Source organism: Podarcis tiliguerta, assembly GCF_965153285.1.
Source record: "Podarcis tiliguerta genome assembly, chromosome: 2".
Classification (NCBI taxonomy): Eukaryota; Metazoa; Chordata; class Lepidosauria; order Squamata; family Lacertidae; genus Podarcis; species Podarcis tiliguerta.
This window is the reverse complement of record NC_139535.1, coordinates 3,001,817-3,021,196: the sequence shown is the minus strand read 5'-3', so window position 1 is coordinate 3,021,196 and position 19,380 is coordinate 3,001,817. Positions and strand designations below refer to the sequence as shown.

The following is a 19,380-nucleotide window of genomic DNA, read 5'->3' as shown; positions in this document are numbered from 1 at the left end:
TCTTGTCTTCTTCCTTTAGGCTTCCTGGTACTATTCCCAATAAAAAACCTTCTGGTGTTTTCCTAAATGAATATTTGAACATTTTTTTCATTTCATTATATACTGTTTTCCAAAATTGTTTGATGTTTAAACAATTCCACCATATATGTATCATAGTACCTTTTCCAGTGTTGCACCACCAGCAGACATCGCTACAATTTTTATTCATTTTTGTTATTCTTTCAGGTGTTAAATACCATCTATGTTGCATTTTAAGCTAATTTTCTTTCAGTATATAACACATAGTGAATTTCATATCTTCTTTCCACAGTTTTCCCCATTGTTCAAACATAATATTTTTCCCAATATCTTGCGCCCATTTAATCATTGATGCTTTAACCAATTCATCCTTTGTTTCCCACTCTAAGATCAGATTATACAATTTAGATATATTTTTTGATTTTTCTTGTATTAAGTATTTATCGAATTTTGATATTTCTTTTTCAAATCCTAACTTTTTGTCTTTCACTAATCTATACTTAATTTGAATATATTGGAACCAATCACTAATATGAGCTTTAATTTCTGTGTAATCCTTTAATTCCAATTCTCCGTTTTCTTCCTTTAATACAGTTTTATAGGTAGCCCAATTTTCTTTCATATTTAATTTTTTCACTTCGACAATTTCTACCGGCGATGCCCACCAGGGAGTTTTCGGTTCTAGGAGTCTTTCATATTTCTCCCATATTTTATATATAGACTTTCTGACTATATGCCCTAGGAAGCCTTTATGTACTCTCACTTTTTCATCTATTAGATAGGCATGCCATCCAAATCTTGTCTCTACTCCCTCTAAATCTAATACATCTGAGTCATCTAATTTGATCCATTCTTTTAGCCAGGTCAGACCCACTGCATCATGATATAACTCCATGTCTGGGAGACCAAATCCTCCTCTCTCCTTCTTATCTATCATTATTTTGTGTTTTATTCTTGGCTTTTCCCCTGACCATACGAATTTAGCCAAATCTCTTTTCCAATTATTAAAACATTTATCTCCTCCTAGTATTGGGATACTTTGAAATAAAAACATCATTCTTGGTAATATGTTCATCTTTATTACCGATATTTTCCCTAGTAAGGAAAGATTTAATTTCCCCCATACTTGCAAGTCATTTTTTATTTCATTCCATGTTTTCCGATAGTTCTCATTACTTAAATCTATAGTGTTTGTTGTTAAATTTATTCCAAGATACCTTATTTTCTTTTTCATTTCCAATCCTGTAATTTCTTGTAATTTTACTTTATCTTTTTCTTCCATATTTTTCACTAGTATTTTGGTTTTCCCATAGTTTAATTTGAATCCTGCTAATCTGCCATATTCGTTTATGCATTCCAATATTCTAGGTGTACATTGTAGGGGATTTTCTGTTGTGATCATAACATCATCTGCAAAGACTCTTAAGTTGTATCTTTTTCCCCCAACTGCTATTCCTCTTATTTGGTTGTCCTGCCTTATTTTCTTTAATAGAACCTCTAATACTATTATAAATAACATTGGGGATAGGGGGCATGCTTGTCTTGTACCTTTAAAGATGTTGATTTCTTCTCCAAACTCTCCATTAATAATAATTTTTGCTTTCTGTTGGTTATATATTGCATTTATACCTTTTTGAAATTTTTCACCTAGACACAGTTCTTTTAATAGTTTTTTCATAAATTCCCATGAGATTTTATCGAAAGCCTTCTCCGCATCAATTGAAATCAGGGCTGCTTGTTTGTCTCTTCTTACTTGTAGATATTCCATTATGTCTATTATATGTCTAATATTATCCTTTATTTGTCTACCTTCCACAAATCCAGCCTGATTTTTATGTACTATTTTTCCTATAATTTTTTTCAACCTGTTAGCCAATGATCCTGCATAAATTTTATAATCCGAATTTAACAATGAAATGGGTCTATAATTTGAGACAGATTCCAAATCCGTACCTTGTTTTGTCAGGAGCGTTATATACGCTTGAGTCCAAGAGTCTGGAATATTCCCCTTCTCTACTGCTTCCTCTATTACTTCTTTTAGTGGGTCAATTAATTCATTTAACATTTCTTTGTAGTATTCTGCTGGTATGCCGTCTGGACCTGGGGATTTCCCTATTTTTAATTTTTGAATTGATTCCTTAATTTCTACAGTTGATATTGGTTCATTTAATAATTTGTGTCTTTTTCTGCTATCTCTATTAATTTTCCCCCCTTTATATATTCCTCTATTTCTTCTATTGGCACTTCATCTTTTTGATATAATTTTTTGTAATATTTTCCAAATTCTTTTTAAATTTCTGTCATATCCCTTATTGTCCTCTCTTCTACTTTTATTTTATTTATTAATTTTTCATTTCTTTGTTTCTTTAATTGCCAGGCAAGGATCTTGCCTGGTATATTTGCCCATTCAAAATTTTTATATTTCCAAAATTTGATTTGTTGTTCTACCTCCTGTTCTATAATTTTATTATATTCTACTCTCAGTAATTTAATTTCTTGATTTAATCTCTCTTTATTTTTGCTTGCATAGGCCAATGTTTCCTTCCTCTTAATTTCTTCTAAAAGCTCCCTTTTCTTTTTTCTTTATTCTTATATGCTATTGAGTTTTGTTGTATGAAATATCCCCTAACAATCGCCTTCCCAGCATCCCACACTGTTTTAACATCTGTTCCTTTCCTCCAATTGTTTTCAAAATATTTCTTCATCAACTTTCTGGCTCCTTGTATTACTTTTTCGTTTTTTAATAAGAAAACATTCATTCTCCACCTTTTCCCCCCCTTTCTCCTCTTTTCCTTTAAGAGTTAATGATACTGGATTGTGATCTGTGTTTTTGGCAATATTTCGGCATTCTGCTTCAATTGTCATATCCTTAGTAATCCATATACTGTCGATTCAACTATACAAATTTTTTGGTTCTGAGAAATATGTGAACTCCTTTTCGACAGGATGTTTATATCTCCATATATCCACTAAATCAAAAAATTTTACCATTTCCATAAAGCTTTTTGGCAACTTCCCTGCATCCCCCCCCTCTTCGTCTGCGATCTATCCAATTCTGGTTCCATTACTCCATTTAAATCCCCTAGCACAATAATTCTCATATCTATATATTCCATTAATAATGATCTTACTTTAACATAGAATTCTGATTTTCTTTTATTTGATCCATAGATTCCCGCTACCACAATTGGTTCCCCCTCTAGTGATATTTTGACTATTACAATCCTCCCCTCTTTATCTTCATATAACAATTCTGGTTCATATTTGCTTTTAACATGCATTACAACCCCCCTCTTTTTTCTTACATCAGATGCGATGAATTCTTCCCCTAACTTTGGTTTTACCAATAGTCTTTTATGCTTAGTATTGATGTGGGTTTCTTGTAAACAAGCAAGGTCCCACTTCTGCCTCTCTAAGATACGTTCTATTTTCTGCCTCTTCCTCCTATTATTTAAACCATTTACATTCCAAGACAACAATTTAAATTTCATTCTTTATTAGTTAAAAAATTATAGAGTTAATGGAAAGAGTTTAAATTATCTGCAGTGGTAAAGGAGAAGGGTTTTGTAATAGTTATTGGTCTGATTATTTACCACTGGGGTAGTTCTTTATCCTTCCATCCTTTGCTGAACTTTTTCTTCTTCTTCCGCCTCATCCGATAGCTCTCCATTTCTTCCTTCCTCATTTCTTACTTCGCTTTTCCTGCCTCCTAATTCTCCTCGATACTTCCTCCAGAAGATATCTGCTTCCTCAAATGTCTCAAATCGTCTTCTTTTTCCTTTGAAGTTGAAGGAAATCCCCACTGGGTATTCCCATCTGAAGGATATTGATTTGGCCTTTAGTGCTTTTGTTAGAAATTGGAATTGCTGTCTCTTTTTTATCAGCCTAGGTGGGACTTCTCGTAAAATTATTATTTCCTTTCCATCTATGGTTAATTTGTTCTTACTCTTTACTTGGAGGATCTTATCTTTCATCCAATTCGATGTGAATACAATGATGCAGTCTGCCGGCCATTTGTTCATTTTTGCTTTTCTTGAGTTCACTCTGAAGATTTTCTCTGTCTGTTCTATTATGTCTTTTTCCTGTAAATGTAGCCACTTTGCTAAAGTTTCAATCATCTTCTTCCAAATATCCTCCTCCTCCGCTTCTGGAACATTTCTGAATCTCAAGGTCTTCTCTTTAATCTGCATCTGTGTCATTGCTAGCGCATCCCCAGTAGCTTCCTGGGTTGCTTTTTGTTCCTCCATCTCCTTTTTCAATTTGTCCATTTCTTTTCTTTGTTCCCTTTGTTCTTTGCTAATTTTCTTCACCATCTCATCCATTTGTTGATTCTTATTCTTAATTTCTTGCACTTTCTTATCTGTCTCCTTCATTCCTTCTAGGACTTCTGTTAATTTTTCCTTTATTTCTTCATTTTCTTTTTCATTTTTTCCCCATTGTTTTCTAATTTTTCTCATTTCCCATCAATTGTATTGATTTTTTTCTTCCAACTCTTTTCTCAATCCTCCCTCGTCCAGTTTCAAACTAATAATAAAGGTAAAGGTAAAGGTACCCCTGCCCGTACGGGCCAGTCTTGACAGACTCTAGGGTTGTGCGCCCATCTCACTCAAAGAGGCCAAGGGCCAGCGCTGTCCGGAGACACTTCCGGGTCACATGGCCAGCGTGACATCGCTGCTCTGGCGAGCCAGAGCCACACACGGAAACGCCGTTTACCTTCCCGCTAGTAAGCAGTCCCTATTTATCTACTTGCACCTGGGGGTGCTTTCGAACTGCTAGGTTGGCAGGCGCTGGGACCGAACGACGGGAGCGCACCCCGCCGCGGGGATTCGAACCGCCAACTTTTCGATCGGCAAGCCCTAGGCGCTGAGGCTTTTACCCACAGCGCCACCCGCGTCCCATCCAAACTAATAATAAGCTCCCTCAAATCCATTTCTTCAAGGCCTGAGTTTCTTCTTAATAGTTGCTGTTGACTTCCAGTTCCAGTCTGTTTTTTAATTGCATGAGACATTTTGCGTTCTCTTTTTCAACCACTAGATGTCCTTCTATTGTTTCAATTTTCCTTTATTACTGCTTTTCCTACTTTGTCCACTGGGTGTCACTGTGTTCTTATTTACTCAGCTTGCCAGCATCTGCCCTCCTTTAATCCCCTCTTTCACTATTTTGTCTTCGTCACTTCCTCCTTCTTCCTCCTTCTTGATGATTACTCAGCGTCTTCAGATCCTCCATGCCATCTTATCTGTGAAATTCCCCTCCTTTTCCCCACAGCATTCCTTATTCCTTTGTCCTTATCTTTCCTTCAAGGACATTCCGTTTCAAAGCAGCTGCTTTACTCCACCCAGCTCCAACAACAGGCAGCCTGCACCGCTTTGCACTTTCAGATAGTGTGCTTTTCAAATAGTTTAATTGTAATTTGAGTGATTTCTTTACATTCTTTCCATATTTTTTCTGTTCTTCTGTCTTCCCTTTACTTTTGTGGTAGCATTACTTCTCCGCCACTATTTTTTTTAAAAAAATTTTTATTCAAAGTTATAACAAAACATATTTTCCAAAAACATCCTTATTCCCTCCCCATTTTTCCTCCCCCCTCCCCCCACAAAACCCATCCCATGACTTCCCTCAGTTCCAGTCTTTGGTTTCTCCAATAATGCTATTTTCTGCATGTTACACAGTTGTATAGATCCTCCAACGGTTTAGCTAATTATTATCAGTAAAAAAGAAAAACAAGAAAAATTGTGGATGTTTATTCAAAACCTGCCAAGGAGTCCAGTTCGCTTTGTTGCGTCTTCAAATACTTTGTGAAAGGTTCCCATTCATCCTTAAAGTCACAGTTATCCTTGTCCCGTAGCTTATGAGTCAATTTTGCCAGTTCTGCATAATCCATCAATTTTTCTTGCCATAATTCTTTAGTTGGGATTTCTTCAGCCTTCCATCCTTGTGCTAACAGAACTTTCGCGGCCGTTGTCGCATACATGAAGATGTTTTTCAACCTTTTTGGCAGGTCTTTCCCTATGATCCCCAACAAAAATGACTCGGGTTTTTAAACAAATGTTAAACGGAACATTTTCTTCGGTTCATTGTATATCATTTCCCAAATTTTTTAAATTACTTTACACTCCCACCACATCTCCTCCGCTATTTTTACTCTTTGTCTTGTTTTGGGTTTACTCGCTCCGTGAGGGGTTTCCCCTCCTGAGTTCCCTTTCCCCCCCTGTCTTATTTCCTTTTAGGTTTTATTACTGCTGCTACCACTTTATGTTTATTTTAATATAGAAATATAGATTTTACCATCTTGTCGCTGCTTCAGTGATGTGAGGCTTTTCACCAGTCTGTCTGATGTTCTTCTCTGTGCCTGGATTCCCCCCCACCTCAGCCGTTTTTCCTTCAGCGAGGGGTGCCGGGACTCCAAAAAGACACTGCCGAAGTTTCTTTGACTTGAGCTTCCTTCCAAGCATTTCAGGGGTCATTTAGCCAAACGTTGCCCCTCACAGTACCGGTGTACGCCGCGACCTGCTTACTGCAGTCAGAGCTCACACTGTTGCAGCTGTGGTAAAAGCAGAAGTTGGTGTTTGCACCAAGTTCTATCCATAAGCCCCACTGAGTTCAATGGGGTCTACTCTCAGGTCACTAGTGTGCAGACCATGCCAGCCTTACGAAGTGGGGTGAGGTGGAAACAGATTAAATGGGAATCACTGGAGATGTTTCAAATGGGGTTTGTGTTGGGAGGGGGCTGCCCCATTTGTGCTTCTCCAGGAGCAGGGGAATATCTAGGGCAGGAGAATCCCTGCAGGGCCTCTGAGACTCCCTTTGTTTCTTCCTCTCCCCCAGGACCCTGCAGCTTGTGGAGGCTTCTCGACTCCTCAGGAAGGATGAAAGAGACTGAATCTGTAGACCTAGCGAGGATGGAAGGGGGAAGATGGATAGTTGACCTGGTCAGGTTGTCTCCTGCATCCCTCCTCACAGCCTCTGAGCGCTCCCTCCCAGGGACCTCCGAGAGATCTGGTGAGTCCCAGGGGAGGGGAGATGGGGACATGGGTGGGTGGGGCTGGAGAGGTACTGGGGCTTGCTCATTTTGGGGGTGGGATGAGGCAGGCAGGCGGATGGAGATCCTAAGAGAAGGCGTGTAGTGGTGATAGGGGATTCCTTACTGAGGGGAACTGAAGCAGTGATCTGTGGGCCTGACAAGATGTCTCGGGAAGTGTGCTGTCTCCCCGGGGCTAAGATCCAAGATGTAACTGAACGACTGCAAGGAATCATAAAACCCACTGACAAATACCCCTTCCTCTTGGTTCATGTGGGAACCAATGACACTGCAAGCAATAGCCTCCAGAAGATCAAAAGAGACTACGAGGCTCTGGGCAGGAAATTGAAGCAATTAAATGCACAAATCGTCATCTCATCTGTCCTCCCAGTTGAACGACGTGGCCCAGGGAGAGAGAGGAAAATAGTGGAAGTAAACAGCTGGCTTCGCAAATGGTGTAAACAGGAACGGTTTGGATTCTTAGATCACGGACTGCAGTTTCTTGAGGATGGACTTCTGGCAAGCGATGGGCTGCACCTCACAACGGTTGGGAGGAATGTTTTTGCCAAAAAACTAAGAAACCTCATCAGGAGGGCTTTAAACTGACTAATGCGGGGGAGGGCGACAGTGCTCCTGAAGGTAGGAGTCTATTAATTGATGAAGATGATCATCCAAATGTCATAGACCAAATGGAGCAAACAGCAAGCAGACCTAGTGGTGGGAGGAAAAAATCCTTAAATAAGAGACACGGGGGAATGACTAATGGACTTCAATGTCTGTACACTAATGCACAAAGCATGGGAAATAAACAAGATGAGCTTGAGCTCTTGGTACAGCAAACTAAATATGACATAATAGGCATCACTGAAACCTGGTGGGATAAGTCCCACGATTGGAATGTAAAAATGGAGGGATACAATCTATTTCAGAGAAACAGACCAGACAAGAAAGGAGGAGGAGTGGCGTTATATGTCAGGGATGTGTATACCTGTGAAGAGATCCAAGATTTAGAACCTCAAAGCCAAAGTGAGAGCATTTGGGTCAAAATTAAGGGAGAGAAGAATAATAGTGACCTCATTGTGGGAGTTTACTATAGATCCCCAAGCCAAACGGAGGACATAGATGATGCCTTCCTGGAACAGATGGCCAAGCATGCAAAAGGAAGGGAGATAGTAGTAATGGGGGACTTCAATTACCCAGATATTTGTTGGATGTCAAACTCAGCCAAGAGCATAAGGTCAAACAAATTCCTCACTGGCCTTGCAGACAACTTCATTGTCCAGAAAGTGGGAGAAGCAACAAGAGGAACAGCCATTTTAGATCTGGTCCTAACCAATGTCGATGACCTGGTTAATGGGGTAGAAGTGGAAGGATCATTAGGCGCAAGTGATCATGCTCTTCTGAAGTTTACTATACAACGGAAAGGAGCAGCCAAGCATACTAGGACTCAATTTCTTGACTTTAAGAAAGCCGACTTCATAAAACTTAGGGAAGTGCTGGGTGAGATCCCATGGACAGTAATACTAAAAGGAAAGGGAGTTCATGATGGCTGGGAGTTTGTTAAGAGGGAGATAGTAAAAGCACAACTTCAGGCAATACCAATGAGACGGAAACATGGAAGGTGCCTAAAGAAGCCAGGGTGGCTATCTAAAGAACTTTTAACTGAGTTAAGATTAAAAAAGGATGTGTACAAAAAATGGAAAAGGGGGGAAACCACCAAAGAGGAATTCAAACAAATAGCCAGCACGTGTAGACACAAAGTCAGAAAAGCTAAAGCACAGAATGAACTCAGGCTTGCTAGAGAGGTTAAAAGCAACAAAAAAGGCTTCTATGGGTATGTTCGTAGCAAAAGGAAGAACAAAGAAACAGTGGGGTCACTCAGAGGAGAAGATGGTGAAATGCAAACAGGGGACACAGAAAGGGCTGAACTCCTCAATGCCTTCTTTGCCTCAGTCTTCTCCGATAAAGAAAACAATGCCCGACCTGAAGAATTTGGAGGAAATGATTCAGCAGAGGAAACACAGCCCAGAATAACTAAGGAGATAGTACAAGAATACTTGGCTAGTTTAGATGTATTCAAGTCTCCAGGGCCAGATGAACTGCATCCAAGAGTATTAAAAGAACTGGCAGATGTGATCTCAGAACCACTGGCAATCATCTTTGAGAATTCCTGGAGAACAGGCGAAGTCCCGGCAGACTGGAGGAGGGCAAATGTTGTCCCTATTTTCAAAAAGGGGAAAAGAGAGGACCCAAATAATTACCGCCCAGTCAGTCTAACATCAATACCAGGGAAGATTCTGGAGCAGATCATTAAGCAAACAATCTGTGAGCACCTAGAAAGGAATGCTGTGATCACCAATAGTCAGCATGGATTTCTGAAAAATAAGTCATGTCAGACTAACCTGATCTCATTTTTTGACAGAATTACAAGCCTGGTAGATGAAGGGAACGCAGTGGATGTAGTCTACCTTGATTTCAGCAAGGCATTTGACAAGGTGCCCCATGATATTCTTGTAAAGAAGCTGGTAAAATGCGGTCTTGACTATGCTACCACTCAGTGGATTTGTAACTGGCTGACTGACCGGACCCAAAGGGTGCTCATCAATGGTTCCTCTTCATCCTGGAGAAGAGTGACTAGTGGGGTGCCACAGGGTTCTGTCTTGGGCCCGGTCTTATTCAACATCTTTATCAACGACTTGGATGATGGACTCAAGGGCATCCTGATCAAATTTGCAGATGACACCAAACTGGGAGGGGTGGCTAACACCCCAGAAGACAGGATCACACTTCAAAACGACCTTGACAGATTAGAGAACTGGGCCAAAACAAACAAGATGAATTTTAACAGGGAGAAATGTAAAGTATTGCACTTGGGCAAAAAAAATGAGAGGCACAAATACAAGATGGGTGACACCTGGCTTGAGAGCAGTACATGTGAAAAGGATCTAGGAGTCTTGGTTGACCACAAACTTAACATGAGCCAACAGTGTGACGCGGCAGCTAAAAAAGCCAATGCAATTCTGGGCTGCATCAATAGGAGTATAGCATCTAGATCAAGGGAAGTTATAGTGCCACTGTATTCTGCTCTGGTCAGACCTCACCTGGAGTACTGTGTCCAGTTCTGGGCACCACAGTTCAAGAAGGACACTGACAAACTAGAACGTGTACAGAGGAGGGCAACCAAAATGGTCAAAGGCCTGGAAACAATGCCTTATGAGGATCGGCTAAGGGAGCTGGGCATGTTTAGCCTGGAGAAGAGGAGGTTAAGGGGTGATATGATAGCCATGTTCAAATATATAAAAGGATGTCACATAGAGGAGGGAGAAAGGTTGTTTTCTGCTGCTCCAGAGAAGCGGACACGGAGCAATGGATACAAACTACAAGAAAGAAGATTCCACCTAAACATTAGGAAGAACTTCCTGACAGTAAGAGCTGTTCGACAGTGGAATTTGCTGCCAAGGAGTGTGGTGGAGTCTCCTTCTTTGGAGGTCTTTAAGAAGAGGCTTGACAACCATATGTCAGGAGTGCTCTGATGGTGTTTCCTGCTTGGCAGGGGGTTGGACTCGATGGCCCTTGTGGTCTCTTCCAACTCTATGATTCTATGATTCTATGATTCTATGATTCTATGAGATAGAGAAGGTGGGCACCTTTTCGGTCTCCTCCACCTATCTGCCTGCCTTCCTGCACCTTTGACATCTGCGGGGAATTTGAGCTAGGAATACATCACAGCTCCCCGGCCACCATGATATATTGGCGCCAGTACTGTGCTCTGTATGCCCTACCAATGTCAGAGAACTCGCTGATCCATTGTGCAGCACTAGAAGCCAGGATTCTTTAAATTACCTGATCCTAATTTCAGGATTGGCTGCAGATGGGGCCTCCGTGTTTTGCCTTTTTCTTTTCTTTCAGAAATAACTTTTCATTTTCTTTTCAAAACAAGGATCATATAGGACTAATATATGATACAAATATGTAGACTGAGTCTTCTCAGTCTTCTCATATGACTCTCAAAACTAGCAGAATAAATTTGCAGGAATATCTATAACATATGGTTTATCATTAGTGGTCAGTGTATGAGTTCTGAGTTCATGAATTGGTTTAAATCGGGGGGGGAGAGATAGGAGAGAACAGAGCAACAGAACAAGTGACTGATCCATTTCTTTTTGGAATAACTTTTTATTGCTTTTAAAAACAAGGATCAAAGGACTAATGATACAAATATATAAACTCATTCTTCTCATGTCATTTGTGCATCTCAAAACTAGCAGAATCAATTTGCAGGAATAACATGTCGTTTCTCGTTGGTGATCAGTATATGAGTTCTGGGTTCATGAATTGGTATAAATTGAAACAAAAAAGGGTAAACACCGGAGAACAGAGAACATTCAACATGGCATAGCCAAATTCCTAGTCAGAAGCTCTTGTGGCTGTTGTGCTTAGATTAAGTGTGAGTAATAGTCATTTTCCCTCTTCTGTTACCAATTAAACTATACAGAGTTGGTCTCCTCATGAAAATGAGAGGAGATTCAATGCGAAGAAAGATATTTAGAAAAAAAAGTTTAAATGTAGACCAAATTTAGATTGAGGCAACAGCTGATGGGGAGTGTGCTGGTGAAGATGTTCCTGCTTGTTTCAGAGGAGGCAGGGACGTTGCTGGATCCTGACAAGAGAGCTTTGCATAAGGAAGTCAAGGAGAAGAATTGTGGGATCATGGACCCTCTCGTTAAAATCCCCTGTTGGATCGTAACATCAATTTTGAAATTCCATACATACCTCTATTTCAGGGATGGTCAACTTCCAAGAGACTGCGATCTACTCACAGAATTAAAAACTGGGAGTCATCTACCCCTGTTTTGTAGGGGTTCAGGTCAAAGTTGTTGAGCTTTTATTAGCAACTCACCAAATAGCCTCCAGCCTCGGTTTCTAAGCTCTGTCTTCCATTCTCCAACAATGGAGGGAGGATCCGGGAGGGGGCCAGCGATTGACCAAAACCTTGCAGGGATCTACCAGTAGATCGTGATCGACCTGTTGGACATCCCTGCTCTATTTGACGAACCACCACTATTTGGATGGAGACCAACAGCATCTGGGATTCTAACATCCACAATGACCAGGCTTGTCTGACCCACCCAGGCCTTCTTAAATGTGAAAACTATTGTAAGGCCTCCCATCTAACTTCAGTCCTTCCTTTATCACAAGTATTCATTAACTTTGTTCAATAATGTATGTGAAGCATGTCCCCTTCGCTCTGAGTGGGGTTGGGGTCCGGGGCAGCGATGCAGAGTTAGCACGACTTACCCTAACATGGCAGTGCATTGCTGGGGGAGGGGTCAGGTGGTGGGTTTGATGGTTCTATGTCATCTGCACCCCAGTCACAGTATGCTGGCAATGGCACCCCATTGGTTTCAAGAGAGTCAGGCACCCCTCAGGCGTACTCAAATGTTGGGGGGTTGAAGATGCCACACATCTACAATGCCGTTAAGTTAGACTTCAAGGATGTCCTCTTGAGGCTGAAACGGAGCACTCTCAAGTCTCTTGGTGAGATGAGGGGCGGGGAACTTTGTTCAATAATCTGGAGCTCCATTTCTTCCTGAGGCGATAATTATCTTCTCTCTTGGTTGCAGATGGTGATGAATGGGAAGGGAAGAACAAGGGGGACCACAACAGAATCCACATATGGGAGAAATCAAATGAATATTCAGAGTATGTAGAGAACATCGGCCAGAGCTCCCAGTCCACCTCCAGTCAACGAAAGAGCTTCATTCGGAGGGATAGCCTCACTTCACATGAAAGAATTCACAGAGGAGAGAAATTGTATCACTGCAGAGAATGTAGGAAGAGCTTCAGTCGAAATGATCATCTCACTTGCCATCAAAGAATTCATACAGGGGAGAAACCCTATCAGTGCTTAGAATGTGGAAAGAGCTTCAGTTGCATCTCAAATCTCACTTGCCATCAAAGAATTCATTCAGGGGAGAAACCCTATCAGTGCTTAGAATGTGGAAAGAGCTTTAATCAAAGCATACATCTCACTTGCCATCAAAGAATTCATACAGGGGAGAAACCCTATCAGTGCTTAGAATGTGGAAAGAGCTTCAGTTGCATCTCAAATCTCACCTCCCATCAAAGAATTCATTCAGGGGAGAAACCCTATCAGTGCTTAGAATGTGGAAAGAGCTTTAATCAAAGCAAACATCTTACTTCCCATCAAAGAATTCATACAGGGGTGAAACCCTATCAGTGCCTGGAATGTGGAAAGAGCTTCAGTCACAGGCAGAGTCTCACTTCCCATCAAAGAATTCATACAGGGGAGAAACCATATCAGTGCTTGAAATGTGGAAAGAGCTTTAATCAAAGCATACATCTCACGTCCCATCAAAGAATTCATTCAGGGGAGAAATCTTTTCAGTGCATGGAATGTGGAAAGAGCTTCAGTCAGAGGCAGGGTCTCACGTCCCATCAAAGAATTCATACAGGGAAGAAACCATATCAGTGCTTCGAATGTGGAAAGAGTTTCAGTTGCAGCTCAAATCTCACGTCCCATCAAAGAATTCATACAGGGGAGAAACCCTATCAGTGCTTGGAATGTGGGAAGAGCTTCAGTCGAACGGACAGCCTCACTTTGCATCAAAAAGTTCATACAGGGGAGAAACCCTATCAGTGCTTGGAATGTGGGAAGAGCTTCAGTCAAAAGTCCACGCTCACTTTGCATCAAAAAGTTCATACAGGGGAGAAACCTTATCAGTGCTTGGAATGTGGGAAGAGCTTCAGTCAAAAGTCCACGCTCACTTTGCATCAAAAAGTTCATACAGGGGAGAAACCCTATAAGTGCTTGGAATGTGGGAAGAGCTTCAGTCGAAAGGACAATCTCACTTTGCATCAAAGAATTCATACAGGGGAGAAATCCTATCAGTGCTTGGAATGTGGGAAGAGCTTCAGTCACAGTCGGAGTCTCTCTTCCCATCAAAAAGTTCATACAGGAGAGAAACCACATCAGTGCTTGGAATGTGGAAAGAGCTTCAGTGAAAGCAGCAGTCTCACTTTGCATCGAAGAATTCATACAGGGGAGAAACCCTATCAGTGCTTGGAATGTGGGAAGAGCTTCAGTCAAAGCCCCCATCTCATAATCCATAAAAGATTCCATACAGGGGAGAAACCATATCAATGCTTGGAATGTGGGAAGAGCTTCAGTCAAAGCCCCCATCTCCTAATCCATAAAAGAATTCATACAGGAGAGAAACCACATCAGTGCTTGGATTGTGGAAAAAGCTTCACTCACAGACAACATCTCACTTCCCATCAAAGAATTCATACAGGGGAGAAACCCTTTCAGTGCTTGGAATGTGGAAAGAGCTTCAGTCACAGCCACAGTCTCGCTTCCCATCAAAGAATTCATACAGGGGAGAAACCCTTTCAGTGCTTGGAATGTGGAAAGAGCTTCAGTCACAGGCAGAGTCTCACTTCCCATCATAAAATTCATACAGGGGAGAAACCATATCACTGCTTGGAATGTGGGAAGAGCTTCAGTCTGAGGCAGAGTCTCACTTCCCATCATAAAATTCATACAGGGGAGAAACCATATCACTGCTTGGAATGTGGAAAGAACTTCAGTCACAGCCGCAGTCTCGCTTCCCATCAAAGAATTCATACAGGGGAGAAACCCTATCAGTGCTTTGAATGTGGGAAGAACTTCAGTCACAGATCACAGCTCGCTTCCCATCACAGAATCCATACGGGGCAGAAACCCTAGCAGTGCTTGGAATGTGGGAAGAGCTTCAGTAAGAGCCACAGTCTTACTTCCCATCAAATAATTCATACAAGAGAGAAAACCTCTTAGCGTTTGGAATGTGGGAAGAGCTTCAGTCAGAGTGCCACTCTCATGCCCCACCAAATAATTCATACAGGCTTGAAAGCATATCAGCGCATGGAATGTAGATAAAATTTCACTTGTAAAAAAGTCAATTCAAGAACTCACAGCATGGTGAATGATAGAATGGTAGATTTGGAATCTAGTCCAACACCCGCCAATGCAAAAAAAACCTATTTCAAGCATCCATGACAGATGGCCATCCAACTTCTTAAATACCTCCAATGAAGGAGAGTCCACCCCCTTTTGAGGGAGTTCCTTTTCACTGCTGACTCTTACTATCAGAAAGTTCTTCCTGCTCTTTAGGAGAAATCTCCTTTTGTCTTGGTTGAATCACCTCTTCAGATTCCTTCAAGACCTTGAGAAGGACTTCTGTATGTCTGAGAATGTCCAGGGGATTGGACCATGCTCTATATTTGGCGGGAAACCCATGGAGAGGAGTCCGATATAGGGCTTAAGTCATCTAGGCATTGGTCAGATTGTCATAATTACAGACATACTTACTGGTTTGGACGGAAGTGATTCTTATTCCAGGGGAAGTGGTGACCCTGAGATTACAGGTTCTCTCACCAATATTGTCCAAACGTCCAGTAAAACTTTGACACAGCAGACCAATACCCGCTGAGGTCGATGTATTGGGAGGATAGGTTTAGGGCCGTGTGGTATTGCTTTATTGTATGTGGGATCCCTATAAAGGGAACTTCGTCCTCTAGGTGGGAGGGAGACTGGTCAAGTTACCATCAGTTGAATGCAACATTTAAGTTAGATTTTTTTAAACGGATTTGCAGAACGAAACTCACAGTTTCAAAGGAAGTTATTAGGCTCCAGGGTTAAAATATTATCTAAATGTTACTGGAGTGAGATACAAAGAATGAAATGATAAAATCATCAATGATAAGCTGGGCCAGAGATATAGGACAAAACATTGACTTTGCTTTATGGGAACAACTGTGGAAAGTAAATTTAAGATTTACAGCTTGCTACATTCTAAGGGAAAACTTCATGAAGATGATGCAGAGGAGTCAATCAAGATCATCAAGGGTCTGAAACCAAGCCTTATGAGGAGGGCTTGAAGGAACGGGGGGGGGGTATCTATTTCAAGTGAAGTTTGCCGAAATCTACGCTTGCGACATGGGCTGTCATACGTCCAGATTTTCCCGGACATTTCAGCAATTTCCACCCAGACGCTGCTTATAATTCTGGATGTATGGCAACCATGTCTATATACAGTGGTACTTCGGTTTTCAAACAGCTTAGTTCCTGAACAACTTTGAACTCAAATGCTGCAAACCTGGAAGTCAGTGTTCAAGTTTGCGAACTTTGCTTCGGAAGCCGAACATGCTGATGAGCTTCTGTTTTCACTGTTGCACTAATTTGTGCCCCCCCCCCCATTGTAATCAAAGCCTTCCATTTCCAATTGCAGTGTTCTGAGGTGATATTTGGAGCTTTTATTTGGTGCTTTTGTTTTTGCTAAAAGTAATTGTGTTTTTATTTCGCTTTTTCATTTTTGTGACTGTGGCTTGTTCTCTGTTCTTGATTGATTGTGTGACTGGGGCAATGCATAAAAGCCCCATCCAAACAATGTCTATCATCAGTGCAGGTAAGAAAAAGTAATAATTTTAATTTTAATCTAAAGTACTGTCTTCTTTCTTTTATAGTAGAGTACATTGATTATTGCTTTCATTTTATGGATCGATCTCGTTAGATAGTAAAATTCGTGTTAAATTGCTGCTTTAGTTATTTTTGAAAGTCTGGAATTGATTAATCTGTTTTGCATTACTTTCTTTTTTAAAAAAAATTATTCGATTTTTTACATACATATATTATCTTCTTACAATTTTTAAATTTCTTATACAATTTTTTCCTTTCCCTCTCCCCCCCCCCCCCCCATACCCATTGGAAGGGTTCAAACAATTATCCTCAACCACGGGCATAGCGTCTTTGGTTTCCACCGAATGTTTTGGTTCCAGTAGTTTTTATCCATTCAAGATAGGGGTTCCCTCTGTTCCTTATCGTGGTGGACTTGACCTTCCACGTTGTTTCCTGTGACATGACTGCGACAAAGGTTTTTCCCCCAGAATTCCTTTACCTCTGGGAATTCCCAGTACATATGGGAAAACCATCCCTTGACTTGTTCACAGTGCCAACAGCTAGAATTCAATCCTGCTACCATATTAGCAAGCTGGGCTGGAGTTCTGTACCATTTTAGAAATAATTTTACCGTATTTTTCGCCCTATAGGACGCACCGTCCCATAAGGTGCACCTAGTTTTTTTGGGGGGAAATAAAGGGAAAAAAATATTTCCCCCCCCCAGGCGCGGGGCTGGGGTGGGGGAAGCCCGAGCTTCCCCCGACCCCAGCCCCCAGAACAGACAACTCTCCGCAAGCCGTGGGAGCCCAGCGCCGGGCTCCCGTGCCTTGCGGAGAGCTGCGCGAAGCCTGGGCACGCTGAGCTCAGCATGCCCAGCCTTCAGCATTCAGGCAACTCTCCGCATTCCGCCGGAGCCTGGTGCAGGCTCCCAGTGCTTGCGGAGATCTGCGCGAAGCCTGGAGAGCAGAGGGGTCGGTGTGCACCAACCCCTCTCACTCTCCAGGCTTCAGCGAAAGCCTGCATTCACCCCATAGGACGCACACACATTTCCCCTTCATTTTTGGAGGGGGAAAAGTGCGTCCTATGGGGCAAAAAATACGGTAATTTCAGCTCTCTAAATTTGCTTACTTTAATCTCATCTGTTCCTTTCATTATCCTTCCAACCGTTGCTTCGCTAACTTGTTCTTCCTTACTCCACATGTTTTGAATAAGTTGGGTTGTCTGTTCATTATTTGTAATCATTCTCTCATAGATTTTACTTATCATTCCTTGTTTCATTTTTTCCATTTGTTTGTATAGTTCCTCTATTGGCTCTTCTAAACTCCTATTTCCTGTCTCTTGGACTTTGGAAATTTTGTTGTATAGTCCTCCAGTTTTTAACCAATATTGGTTACCTATATTCTCTATTACTTCCTGCAATGACTTTAAGGACTCTCCTCTATACATACCTTTAACTATATGATATCCCTTAGCGTTTAGAATTTCCCACCATTTGGGATTATCTGTTACCTCATAAATACTTTCTAAGGGTGCAGTTAGAGAAATCCTTTTTAACCATAAAGGTTACATAATCTCAGCTCGTTACAAACAGTGAAGATACCAGGTAGCCTGACATCTGGCTGGTTGATAGGGGATCAAGTACTTATTTCACTCATTGTAATACACATCAATCTCTGACTTTTGTCTTCTGGGTTTCTGGGGGTTTTCCTGTTGTTATTCCATCTCTCACAGCTACAATAAACCTACCATTAAAATTACGGACTGGTCATTTCTTTGTCAGAGGGTAAAGGGGCAAATTTAGCTGGGGATCAAATACTTTCCCCCCTCACTGTACCTTCATCGCTTTAATACATACCGTATTTTTAGCTCCATAAGATGCACCTGACCATAAGGCGCACCTAGTTTTTAGAGGGGGGATGCAAGAAAAAAAAAACATAATTTAAACGGAGCGCTGAGCAGAGCCTGTATGCATCCCAGGCTCTGCTCAGCGCTCCTTTTCACGAGCCGCGTGGAGCGTATGTGTGGCGCTTGCAGGCTTTTGCCCGAGGAGGGAGAAGGGCAGCCCGTCAGTGACAGGCTGCCCTTCTCCCTCCTCGGGGAAAAGCCCCCAAGAGCCACACACACACACTCCGCGCAGCTCTTTAAAGGGAGCGTGGCTCTTGGGCGCTTTTGCAAGAGGTGGGGGAAGTGAGAAAGCTCTGTCCCTTCCCCCACCTCCCGCGAAAGCCATGGATTGCCGTGCGAAGCTGGCGCAGGGGAGCGGGATGAAGGCTCTCCGCTCCCCTGCGAAGACTTCGCACGGCTAAGCCGGAAGCTAGAACAGCGAGAGGGAGCGCTCCATAGGACGCACATGAAGTGAAGGCCCAAGACAGGAGTTGATCATCATGTGAGCTGCGCACAGGTGGGCTGAAGCGAGCTGCCGGCTAGCCTGTAGAGCCTCCTTTTTATTGAGACAAATACAGTGGTGCCCCGCAAGACGAATGCCTCGCAAGAAGGAAAACCCGCTAGACGAAAGGGTTTTCCGTTTTGGAGGTGCTTCGCGAAACGAATTTCCTATGGGCTTGCTTCGCAAGACGAAAATGTCTTGCGAGTTCCTGCAGGGTTCCCCCCCCCCCTTTTCCCCAAGCCGCTAAGCCGCTTAACAGCTGATCCGCTAAGCCGCTTATCAGCTGATTCGCTAAGCCGCTAATAGCGCTAATCCGCTAATGGGCTTGCTTCGCAAGACGAAAAAACCGCAAGACGAAGAGACTCGCGGAACGGATTCTTTTCGTCTTGCGAGGCACCACTGTATGCAAGCTAGGCAGATACATTTTGGCCTGTGACCTTTACACATCTTCCAGTCCCGAGATCGTGGGGTGGTACAAAGTTATTTTGGCACCTGTTTCCA

General features: G+C 42.1%; 1 protein-coding gene across 1 annotated transcript in view; it reads left to right on the top strand.

Moving 5' to 3' along the window:
- The window catches only part of LOC310672880 (uncharacterized protein), a gene marked incomplete at its 5' end in the record, with an annotated part of 28,144 nt that extends 11,186 nt beyond the window's left edge, over positions 1-16,958 (top strand). Inside the window, one exon of the mRNA XM_083430532.1 lies at positions 12,806-16,958. Coding sequence (XP_083286658.1) covers positions 12,806-14,786 — 1,981 coding nt within the window. The 3' untranslated portion in view covers positions 14,787-16,958. The remainder of the gene's footprint in view (positions 1-12,805) is intronic.
- Between the last annotated feature and the right edge of the window lie 2,422 nt (positions 16,959-19,380).